At 35.6% G+C, this 13,165-nt stretch overlaps 2 protein-coding genes and 1 long non-coding RNA gene across 13 annotated transcripts in view; 1 reads left to right on the forward strand and 2 right to left on the reverse strand.

Annotated features, from left to right (window-relative positions):
* Window positions 1-13,165, forward strand: part of LOC138190480 (uncharacterized) — a 71,517-nt gene that overhangs the window by 26,909 nt on the left and 31,443 nt on the right. The gene's annotated exons all lie outside the window — the stretch shown is intronic.
* Window positions 1-13,165, reverse strand: part of LOC124212770 (uncharacterized) — a 31,726-nt gene that overhangs the window by 17,615 nt on the left and 946 nt on the right. The window contains exon 2 of the mRNA XM_046613181.2: window positions 6,084-7,274. Coding sequence (XP_046469137.1) covers window positions 6,084-6,340 — 257 coding nt within the window. The 5' untranslated portion in view covers window positions 6,341-7,274. The remainder of the gene's footprint in view (window positions 1-6,083; window positions 7,275-13,165) is intronic.
* LOC124212771 (G protein-activated inward rectifier potassium channel 4) overlaps window positions 1-13,165 on the reverse strand; it is a 53,870-nt gene that overhangs the window by 11,772 nt on the left and 28,933 nt on the right. The window lies entirely within an intron of this gene.

A 13,165-nucleotide genomic window follows, 5' to 3' on the forward strand; every position in this document is an offset into this window, starting at 1 on the left:
ATTTTTACCCTCGAAACAAACTGCACCGCAAAACGGATTAGACAAGCATAAAATTCGTGTCACAGATGATTCGTAGTGAATTCTTTCATTGCAACGAAATAAATAGTAATTGATCAAAATTCGATTAACGTTACGTTTTTCGCTTGGATAAAAATTTTATACGGTCTTGATAATTATCCTTCTCGATTTATCACTAATCGAGCTAATATTTTTTTTGTTCAAATGTCAAGCTTTTACTTTTTGGTTTCTTACCGTTTAGTCATCGTAGGTTCGCAGTCTCGTTTTCATTTGCATGTGAGTTTTATATCGTATTGCTAACTTGTCTGATAAAAAGGGAGAAAGAGAGATCACGAAGAGAAGGAGAAAAAAAAGAACAAAAGAATTGTTCAAGCTGTGACACAGCTGATTTAGAAAATATCTTGAAAAATATGAAGACTCACATTTTCTTTTGGAAAGATTTTTTATAATCCAGGAAATTTGTTTCATCGATGTAACGTCAGCATCGACGGATGTAGCGACACGTGCATATTGTACAGCGATAGAATGAAGGAAGAAAAAATAAAAGACAAAGACAAGGACGAATAATGAATAAAATTCGCATGGAATTACTCGATGGTTATATACGCATATATATATACATATAAATATATATATATATATATGTATAATCATGACACATCGACCAAAATTTTACGTCGATGTCTCAGATTGGCTTTAGAATTTTTTGTACGAAAGTACACGGACGAAAAGCGCGTCCGCAAATTTTTTCAGAATTTTTCTACCCAGAGTATCTGAAGTATGATGTAAAAACTTGGAAAAAAATCCATATTCCAAAATCTGAAAAAATTCTGAATAACCTTATAAAATATTGAAAAACTTTTGACACGTATTAGGCGGTGGAGATTTCATAACTTCAAGAGATAGAGAAGAAATATAAGAAAAAAAATAATTGATCATTCTATTGCATTTTTGGCATAACAATGAACACAAATTTACTCATAATTTGTCTTTTGAAGTTATGAAATCTCCATCTTTTAATGGATGTGAAAAATTTCAGAAAGCGGGGTTTTTTTTTTTTTACAAGTTTCGTAAATCATACCTCGGATACGCTGGGTCGAAAAATTGTGAAAAAATTGCGATTGCATTTTTCGTCACGTACTTTCGTTGAAAAAAAAAAAAAAAAATTATAAAGCCAATCCGAGACATCGCCGTAGAATCTTGATCTACGTGTCACGGAATGCCCCATATAGGTGTATGTATATGCATAGACGAATCAGCGTATCAAACGCAGCGTTTTACAATCAGGAAGATTGCACCTCCTGGTTTAACAAGCTCTGTAACTCATAAAAGTTCGTAACATATAACACTAAGTGCTTAAATCTGTTTCAATTCAATTTAAATTTCCAGTCGCGATTTCTCCTTGTGTATATAAACATCGGATCTGCGATGCAGCTGACGATGTGAAACGCGTAATATCGTTTATGCCCACCTATAACGCATAAGGAGAACGTAACGGATATTTTGCATACATGCATACGAACAAGTCAGGTATTAATCTGCGATATAATAACCTGCAGCTGATATCGGTATATCAGCTGGTTGTGAAAAGCGATAAACGACGACAACTCGACGACAGCTTGTCCAAACAAAGGTGTAAACATAATTAAGACGTGCTAATCAAACGCTTCGAAGATATCGGAGGTGTGCGGGCACGAGTAAATAACGTAAGATGCAAAATGAAAAAAAAATAAATAAATAAAAGAAAAAATATTTATACATACAATTTATGACGCGAATATTCATGGCCGCTGTTTTATCTTACTTTGTTCAAAGTGTACAGTTTCGACGAATACACTTTCATACCTGTAACACATATGAACCTATGATAATTATCGTCGTTACAGAGAACCGGAAGTACCTATACGTGATTTCGTCGCGTCTTGCAGGATCCGGATATCGATGCAATAAAATATGCCTAAAGGTGTATATTTCACATTGATATTATTCCCATACTTAATATTTGAACGATTTAGTGCATATTATTATTTATCCGTTTATCTCTTTTCGTTTATTTGATTTTACTCTATTTATGCGTACATTTCTGCTTATTTATATTTTTATTTATCTCTACGTTATTTATATATATTTTTATTTATTTTCACATTTCTGTAACTTTATCTTTATTCATTATTATTTATTTACTCGTTTAATTATAGTTTTGGCTTCTCTTTTCTTCTATAACTATCCTTAGTCCAGTGCTGATTTTAATTTTGGTCCTTCCTTATTATTTAGCTCATAAGTTATTCATTTCTCTCTCTCTCTCTCTCTCTTTCTGTGAATTCTCGCTTTAGTTCTGTTCGGTCGTTTTCCAATTTTACGTAAATGAGCTTTTGGGGTCACTGATTACGAATCTGAACTCGAAATTGGAACATTCAGAATGGCGGACCGCGGAGAAACAAAAACGATAAGAAAAAAAAATTTTCGGTGTGTATCAAGTTTGTGTAAAAATTGGCATTCGGATTTTCGTGGTAGATTGGTAGAAAATGCTTTTTCTCGGGGAAAATGACGAATTTCGACCATTTGTTTACATGTCATATTTTTATAATAAATAAATTAAAAAATTTTACATTTGTTTTATACTTTGAAATATTTCAGGGACAATGCGGAACCAAAGAAAAAAATTGGCAATTATCGAAAAAAAAGCAGTTTATTAAATAAAAGGCTGCAAAAAAAAAAAAAAAAAAAAGCCGACCGTCCCAGCGCGAATTAAAGGGTTAATAACTATCGAATTTGAACTCCCAAAAATAGTTACGTTTCATTTATACGCGATCATTAGCAAACAGATGGAGGAATCCGGAGCGCAGGTACCGAGATATGTAATATCCTAGTGTGGCAAATAGCTTGAGTAAATAATCGGTAAACGATGGAGAGCCGAGATGTCTACGGTAAACAATTATTTTTCAATCACTCACCAACTGTCGCGGATAATTCTGGACGCTCCGTGATTATTACGCTAACGTGTTTTCGCTACACTGAGAAAAATTTCATCTGTTACAGTAACTAGAAAAATTGAGTAAAACAGGTATGGTTAAAAAAAAAACTGTTTGAATATTGTTGGAATTACGAAAAACGAGGTACGCCTAACCATTTTACTCAACTTTTTTAGTTAAATAAGGCTTTGACGTCAATTTATCGTTGCACAAGCATTAAATTTTCGCAACAGTTGCAAGGAAATATAGCAACAGTGATCGTAATGGGAAAGAATAGCAACGGATGCTAGACTTTCCGGTAACAGCTAGAAAACTAATATTCATTTTGTACCTGGTACTATATTTTTCGATTGTGGTAAAAAATGAAAATAGTTGAGGACCGAGCGGTAACCGGAACTAAAAATTTCTCTCAGTGTACGATCCTTTCGTACGCGTGCGAATATGACGTCTACGATCTTGCAAACTGCGTCGTGTGTATGCCTGGAAGATTCTCGCAATATTTTCTGCAATGCTTTGAGTAATCCGCGATAGCTGACAACGATCAGCTGCGGAGCGCGGGTTTTAATTACAATTTGCATGTACCTACACGCAAAGTTTACGATAGTCATTAATTATAGACGTAATGACGATGTGCGATGATCGCCGCAGAGCTTGATCGTTGTTTGATTACTAATTTCAAGGTTTTATAACGAATGAAATATTGTCGGTGTTTATTGGCGGTTGGTATAGAAAAATAGATAAATAATTATAACGTTTCGAGGAGAAGGAGACGAGAGGATCGGAAACAAGATACGCGTTTTCGTAAGCTTGAAAAACAGAATTATAAATGACAATTGAAAATTTATCGGTTTATTACACTACATACCATTTTTCACTAGGAAACGGTTCAAATTTTTCTACAATTTATACCTTTTGAGTGAAAATTTCTTTTTTCAAGTCGGCTGCAAAGTGTTTTTCATATTATATATCCTTTTCTCGGCTCATAAAAGATGTCTAATTTTTTGTTTCTGAAGGGATAACTTGCGACAGCGGGGCGGGGTTGAAATTTCGAATTAAATTAAAAAGTTCCGAAAGAGCCAGTTCCGAATTATTTGAGAGGGAAACTTGAAGGGAAGAAATCGAACTTCGAAGACGCAACAAAGTTTCGAATGGTCGGAAAGCCGACGGCTCAAAGTTTCGAAATTCAAGATTCCGAAAATTCAAGTTACGATGGAGTAAAATTCCGAAAATTAAAATATACTCACACAGCGTAGTTTACTCAACGAGCGGGTGTGAAAAATGAGAAAAACCGAAAATCAAAATTACCAGGATTCCTCACGTAAGAATATCGAAAATCCGACACAAAGAAAAAAAAAAAAAAGAAAGATCAAACCGGTGATATTTTACCAAGCCAGAACTTCACAGGACTGAAAATCTTGGGTCATCCGAAATTTTGGGTGATTTTAAATTTTCTCACCTACGCACTTTCGGAACTTTTTACTTGTCGAAGTTGCGCCTTTTTGGAATTTTACTCTTTCGAAACTTTTGAAATCTGCTTTCCGGACCATTCGAAACCTCGACGTTTCGTCAAAGTTTAATTTCTGTACTTTGAGTTTTATTAACAAAAAATTCTGAATTTGGCGTTTTCGGAACTTTTCAAATTTGGAATTTACCGAAATGAATATTTATTTATCACAGGTTGCGTATGTATGTATATATACGGTGTTTTCGCGGAGACGAAACGGTAGAATATTTCGAAGAATCGAATCTCAAACGACGGATGTAATAATGTGCAAACATACATTGGGTTACGTAAAAATCAACGTTACGTATACAACTTACGTACCTAACACAGGTGTAAGCACGTATATGTATCTTCATACCTAAAAATATGTGCACAAGGTGCAGTGATTCTAGGATCTGAAAGTGTTCGTGACTAGTTTTTCATTCTTTCTGTTGCTTTTTTTGTCCCATTTTTTGCTTCGCCTGTTTCATCACGATTCATCATAATCCTGATCATGGTCGTTACGAGCATTATCGAGCCTGAACTTGGTACATGATTGTACCTAACTTAATTTTATAACGCGCGCACACTCGCTAACATAACAATAATAATATACTATACGATAAATGCGTCATTTTATTTTTTTGTCCGATCGATGTACTGTAACGTTCGTGATAAATATTACGTTTCGAATTATTGCCGTATCCGACTCAAGTATGCGTGTCATGCTCATCCTGTAAATAAAAAACTCGAAGAATTTCGCAAGAAAACAAATCATGTTTTCTGCCACTCGTCGTCCTTCACCTCACGATTAAAAATATTTTAAGGACACAGCGATTTGCGCGATCGAGTTGTTTGTAATATATTGTACGCGCGATGGTTTGTCAAATAAGAAAATAATAATTTTCTTGTTTTCCGTTAAAAAAACGTAAAAAAGTTACGCGGTTATCGTCACGAAGAAGTAGAATAGCGTGTCTTTCTCAAATTGAATGTCGGATCTCTTTTTAAAGTTCCGTTAATCACAGTTGAGAGTTTTCTCGTTTGAACAAAAGGTTCAATATGCGTCCCGCACGCAAAACACAAAGTTCGCAATTGACGATTTGCCATTCTCCGACGTGTAATATAATATACGGAACGAATTTCTAACGGCTGAACTGTTGAATGCGCATGCGCTGAAAATGATTTGTCAGGGTGACCAACGTAAATAAGTTCGTACAACAAGATCGCCGTTGTGTATATAACCTGAAAAATGTTGGTCACCCTGAAAAACCAATCGCTCTTGCTCTCGAATTTCAACGCATGCGCAATCGAATCGTTCAACCCGTTAGCGACTCGCTTTGTACAATACCTGCGTAATATACATACCCTGGTAAACTTTCTACATTTTAGCAAACGTGACGAGGTTTCGGGATAACGCGTACGGTGTATAAAATACACGCGTGAAGATGGCAAGCTAAACATTTGTTCGAACGTAAAACCGAGTGACTAATCGTAAGAGCTGGGAAGAATAAGAAAGTCGTAAAATAATAATAGCTCGCTAGATTTTGATGAAAAAAGAAGGAAATAATGAAAGGAAGAAAGAAAGACCGTTCTAAATCGTTTCTCTTTACCTTGCTGAATCTTGTCGGCCCATTCCACCGCCGATGCTGCTACTTTGCGTGCTGACGCGAACAAGCGTTATATTTTTCGGCAAGCTTGGAACGGTTGGAATTCTTTGCGGCATCGATAGTAACGGGGATTCGCATCTTGGCTGCAGATGATTTCCCGATTGATTATCTCCGCGTTCTTGGAGTATCTCCATCTCTCTCTCCTCTTCCTCTTCTATCGTTCCCGGTAAACGGAACAACTTTTGGGACGGTTCTTCCATACCTTCGCTCGCCGAACGGATTACTTCCGGTATTATATAATCACAGCCGAACGTATATTTAATTTTATAATTAATTTATCCGCAATTCTTCTTCGTTATTCATAATATATAATACGTAATATATGATAGTGTCACGTTTTATTGATGGTAACATCTTGTTGCATATATCTGTATTTTTTTTTTTTTTTTTTTTTATATCTTTCTTTCTCTTTGTATTTTTACCGTCGATACACTGTCCCCGGATAATATATTTTATCGTTACGATTAATTGTCTCGGAGTGTTTATTACTTTGTTATCTACTTATTATTTTTTAAACTTTGGTCACTAACGAAACAAATCGTTCAACATCATTTGAAAACAACATTTAAGGAACTATAAGGAGTTATTATACATATATATATATATGAAATGAAATATATATGTATATATATATCTTTGGTCGAATCGATGCAGGTTTCTCAACTTCCCTTTCTTATAATAATTCTTCTTCTTGTTATTCTTATTCTAAACGAATACAACCTTCGTCATCGCTTCTTCCTTCCTTTTACATCAATCACGTTATTATATTATCGACGCCCATCGTCGCTGTATTTTCACACATATTTTATACACGCCTTTTTCCCCCTTGTACCTTAACGCGAGAAATTAAAATTGTTGAATTTAAATCTTGATAATATCTATGCAGAAAGTCAGCTCCTGTTCGGGCATCGAAATCACCGTTCGGCTTTTCCGCGTTGGCCTGGAGGAATTAAAGATTATCAAAAGCTCGGGTACTTTTCAGGGGTTATCGAACGTGGTAAAATCGAGTAATTAACGAACGGTTCCTTCACTCTATGTATCGTAACAATACATTCGTATTCCGGCACTGATTTTAAATCGGCGATAAATCGGCACCGCTCAATCTTCTTTTATTCTTCTTCTTCCTCTTCGATTCTGCACACGAGTATATGTAATACAACGTTAACCATACGATCATATATACATATACACCATAAAGTACAACAACAACGACGACAACAACCAGTCTTTACGATGAGCGCAATTTATCGGCGGCGAGTCGACCGATTAACGGTTAGATTTTCTCGTTATATACACACATACGTATATATTATACGTATATATATACACACACACATATACATTGTACACCGACGTTGCACAAAACCGGTCTTTCTTCGATCCTCGCGTTTAAATATAGATGAAGATTCCTTAGGGGTTTAATATATCGGCACAAATGCACGCGAGCCTCCGATGATTTCAAACTTGTAGTAGGCAGAACGCACTTACGTTGGCAGGTATCGTAAAACCGTGATGCAGCAGAGTGATATCATAGCTAGGAATTACGGCTGTGCGGTGTTTTCTATGAACGTGATCCCCCGTGTAAACAAAAAAAAAGAGAAGAAAAAAAAAATTTCATAAAAATATGTGATACGTCAACAAGTGATAAAGTCACCGTAACTCATTCACTGTAAAAAAATTTTCTTCCTCTTCTCCTTCCTCTTCTCGAATCATATTTCTTCACTGTATATTTTTGAATTTCAAATATAGGTACATATCGCACTTTTCTAATCTGTAGAACGGATAGCGTTGAACGTCCAACGATTCGCTAGTTGATTGATTGATCGATCGATTGATCGATTAACCGTCTATACGATCACATGCCCGTACACGTGCGGTACAATGTTTTCGATTATTTCCATCGAACGTTGCATCCGAATAATAGTAAACGGAGTTATCGTCCCGATTGTGTTTTTTAATACGTATGTAGAACAGATTATTGTTAATATCCGTGACTTCTGTTTCCCAATCGAGTATCAAACTAGGATGCAATTCCTCCGGTTCCCTCACATGTCGTCAAACTCTTCCGGCTCTATTCCGTATATCCACGCACGTTTCCCTTGCTCGCTGTTACACGCGGGACTCGACAAACTCAACTGTGTTTCAGATTCGCGAGCTCTGCTACCCGACGACCGGGAGAGATTGTGCCAACAAATGCTATGGCATTTACCTCTTATGGCGGGGGAATTTATCGCGTATATTATATACCATGCCTATGCATATACACACATACGCACATACATATGTACGTGCATATCCTACGGAATAAACGACCACCGTTTCCGCTAGTCGCGTAACTCTCGGTACCCGCATACCTGTCTATGCATATGTGTACGTATATACGTATTATGTACTGTAAAAATGATTATTTAATGCACGTGTATACAAGGTACAAGACGCCGCCTCTTGTCTTATCCCGTGGGTACTGCAGGTACCTGTACTACAGGTATAATGCACCGTCGGCATGTGCTCTTATGACAGTCGTTGGATTGCCTTTTTCCTTTTCATTTTTTTTTATTTGTACCGTAACGATAATTTACAATCTTGGTTTTAGGTTTTTAATATTTTTTTTTTTTTTTTGACGTATTGTAAAGGATGTCAAATAATTGTCGTGTATATGTGTGAAATGGAGGGGGGGGATTTTCTGACAAATCGATGCAAAATCATTCCTTACTCTTAAATTGAACGGGTTAATTGTACTGTTCGATGTACATCTAGGTATACGTATACATGTGTATAAAGGATTCTTTCTATTTTTGCTAATCTTCTTTTTTGTGATTGTTATATGTATATGTATAATAACTGGGATTTACGTAGAGCTGCAGACGTGATTTGGAATAATTATTATTATTATTTTGTTTACGATTCTACCGACGATGAAACTGGATATTGAAATTTGAAGAGGATAATGGATTTTAAAATTTGTGCTTACGTTTGAACGTTGAACTTTTTATCGGTGAGGCTTGATATAAAATCTGTGGGTGTAACGGAATCTTTAAGAGTAAGCGAAGCTTGTTTATATTATAAGCAGTCCGAAAGTAGGGAATTGTTGACTTGAGACAGGCTGCAATATTGCATTGATTTATAATCGCGTTTGATCGAACGAAACTTTAAATACATATTTAAATGACATTGAATTTCGGATATTCTGAGCTATATTGACGGCAACGAATTTTATGTAAAGGAACAACGAAACGTGAAATAATATGTTAAAATTTAATTCCAATAGGTGAGTAATCGGCTGTGTATAGATTGACGTAGTGCGAATATATGCGTCACTCAAAAGTTTTATTGTAAATTTCGGAAGAATGACGGTATTCTTTTCCTGAAACGAGTATAGGGAAATAGAAATAGTGAGAACGAGATAGAGAGAGAGGGAGAGAGGGTGAGTAAAATAGGAACAGAAATGGCGAATCCTGTACAAATTTCATGCTAACTATGTATAATAATCAACGGAAATCGTAGTGAAATTCGGATAATCGAGTATAAAATATTAGATATAAAAAAATTTCAAGCGATGAGACATCGTCCGGAATGTATAATATATTCAGAATCCTTTTTTGGTTATCGAAAATATAACGCGAATTGTACGAGTCACTCAAATGTTATGTTTACGAAATTTTCTGAGAATGACACAGTATCCTTTCCCTGAAAGATAGAGAGAGATTGAATTGTGAATTAACAAAATGTAGAGATCAATACGCTCATTACAACTCTGCATGGAAATTCGAGTAATCGAATTAAAAAATTTTTGAAATAAAACATGTGCAAAAATTCTTTATTTATTCATCGACTTGTTCGTAATTTTATATCGTTTAATTTTACAGAAAAAAAGGAAAGAAATATCCTCACTCCTTGCAAGCAAACAAACTTAGCTTGATAGTTCAACACATGTAACAAACAAAAGGGAACAACGTAATGTGTATAAAATGAAGATATAATTTAATTTCAAATAAGTTAGATAGTATTATAAATAGGGATAAAAGATGTAATATACGGGTACATAGGTGCGCTATTTCCTTAAAGTACCCTATTTTTTTTTTTTTTTGTCAGTACTATGAAATAGCATATTGTGTAACAACGAGGCAAAATTCGGTCTTTTCGAGCCGTTTGCAAGTTTGCAATATGAGTGAGGTAGGTGAGCCGAAGACGAATATTGAAAACACGCGAGGCGAAAAGACCGTCACCTATAACACGAGCATGTTACGCGTTTTTTACGAAGCACGAAATTGAGGTTAGGGTCGCGTGATGTCAGATTTGGTAGCGCATGCGCGCAGTACAGAAATGACCACTTTCAAGTATTCCGCGCAAGCGCATTCGCAGACTCATTCGGCCGTCGTAGAAACGGGTACTTTCTGCATGGAAAAACGCGTAAAACGTCCTCGCGTTAAATAAAAACTATTGAAACCCTAATCACCTCCATTTTCACAAAGTTTTTCCGTATTGAATAGCCTGAATATAGGAAAATGACGGTCAAAATGTGCATCAGAGAATAGAGATTATCGACGAGACGGTTTCTTGAAGGGTGATCAGATTATTAATAATTTATTACAGATGCTATTTTACCGATTAAAAATAATGTTTCAAATTGATTATCTGATCTGGATTTGGTTATTTAATTACATTATACGAAATTTTGTAGCTTTGTCACAAATTAAAAATTCACATCTCTTCTTCGAGTCTCTATGGGAATTATCTGCTCGTACCCTCTTTCTCTCTCTATTTCTCGTTCCATTCTCTGCGTCTCAAATTTCCTTCTTTCTCAACATATACCCCATGAAAACCATACATCCTCAGATCGTAGAACGTGTAGCCTAGACGAGGAGGATCGTAAGAGCAATTAAAGCCCTGAATTTAATACGCGTGGAGGTTACACCTGGTGGTCATGATGACCCATATTATCCGTAAACCTAGATCACAAAGGTGCTCTGCCTGCCCTAGGCTTCTTTGTCCCTCTTCTGAGTAGGTATATTATATACCATCACCTTGGCACAAAAAAGGCTTCGAAAAAACCAGAATAAGATGATCGCAATTCGATTTATAGCAGACGTACGTTGTATCTGTACCTGTACATGATACATCGATACGTGTACGCAAACATTCAGGTTTCGAAACACCTTCGGCCTATGAATATGCATGGTCGTTATTATGTATTTAAATCTGGTCCAAGTATCGAAAATTTTCATCTCGTATAATCGAACGTTCTCAACGGTTACCTTCGATTTCAAACTTCTTTCGTAGCTGGACCTCATGATCAGTCTGTGAGATCATTCGCTGGACGGATCGTTTTTTTTTTAATTTTTTTATTTATTTTTTTTTCGTTTGTTTTTTTATTTTTCTCTTCTCTCTCTCTCTCTCTCTCTCTCTCTCGCTTGTTCTACCCGCGACCCCTATTTGCGAGATATATTTATACGAGTGTGTGTGTTTTCTCTACCTGCGCAACACGCCTTTGTCCGTAAATTCGTGTCTGTTATAAAGTATAGATTAGAAAGGAATGATGATGGGCCCATTCAGCGAATGCCGGCTGGCTCGCCGAGGCGGGAAACGTGCAGCAGGAGATCGGCAAGGTTATGTCAGTTTGTAATTTCAGTAATTTAATCGTAATGTCTTTTGTTTCTTTCTTTTTTTCTAATTTTTTTTTACTACTATTCTTCTATTCTTTCTTCTCTGTTTCATTTTTTGAATTACTAAACGAGGGGAAATTAGCCTTGCTCAGGTATATATGTATATGTTATATGTATATATACACGTATTATATGCGGGTATAATCCACCATTTCCGGGTTTCAGTTATTGCGCGAACAATTTATTTTATACTAGCTCGTTTATAAAGCTTCGAGAATTATATATATATATATATATGTATACCTATAAGATGTTATAATTCAACTCACTATAGTGTATACAGTATATCTGATACGATCGTTATGCCATGCATCTCATTAGTATACAGTAATAATATTTTTGTCGGTAAGAAGACGCGAGGGTTAAATTTCTTTGTAGTGTTCTTAAATGAAAAATCGTACGAAAAGAGTAGAAAATTTTATAACACTGTAACTGGACGTGTTAATACCGATTATTATCACATGGTTCCGTATTGAGGTCAATCGTTTCATATAAAAATAGATGCGTTAACTCTCGAATCGGGAGTTCCAAGTTTCAACTTGAACGTTTATTAAATACCGTGTAATTGAAACCGCGATCAGTGTATAGTGCAGAAGCGCTTAATGTTTCCCGTAAGAATAAGACAAGATTAAAACGTGATAAACGGCATTGAATGCGGTTGCAATTAATTCCTGCCCACCTTCGGTGGGAAGTTGGATGTAAAAATCATCGTTGGAATTGATTGGCGATGCGGAAACGCTGTATATACAATATATGTATACATCGGGCATAACAAGACATCTCGATCAAGAATTTACGTCGATGTCTCAGATTGGCTAAAAATTTTGTTATATTTTACAAAATTTTTTCAGACCTCGGGGGTGTCCGGTTTTCAAGTTTTTAAACTATACTTGAGATATGCTGAGAAAAATTTTATCAGTTACAGGTACTAGAAGAATTCAATAAAACAGGTATCGTTATAAAAACTGCTTGAATATTGTTTGGAATTACGAAAAACGAGGTACGCGTAAACATTTTGCGCGATTGTCGATCCTTTTTTGGCAATTGCACTTTTTTTTTTTTTTAAACAAGTCTTTGACGTCAATTTATCGTTGCACGAGCATTAAATTTTCGCAACAGTTGCAAGAAAATATAGCAACAGAGATCGTAATGAGAAAGAATAGTAACGGATACTAGACTTTTCGGTAACAGCCGCAAAACTAATTTTCATTTTCTACCTAGAACTATATTTATCGATTGTGGTAAAAAAAAAAAATGAATATAGTTAAAGACTGAACGGTAACCGGAACTAAAAATTTCTCTCAGTGTACGCTGGGTCGAAAAGATTCTGCAAAAAATTGCGATTTCGTTTTTTGTAATGTA

Source organism: Neodiprion pinetum, chromosome 2 (genome assembly GCF_021155775.2).
Source record: "Neodiprion pinetum isolate iyNeoPine1 chromosome 2, iyNeoPine1.2, whole genome shotgun sequence".
In the NCBI taxonomy this organism is placed as follows: Eukaryota; Metazoa; Arthropoda; class Insecta; order Hymenoptera; family Diprionidae; genus Neodiprion; species Neodiprion pinetum.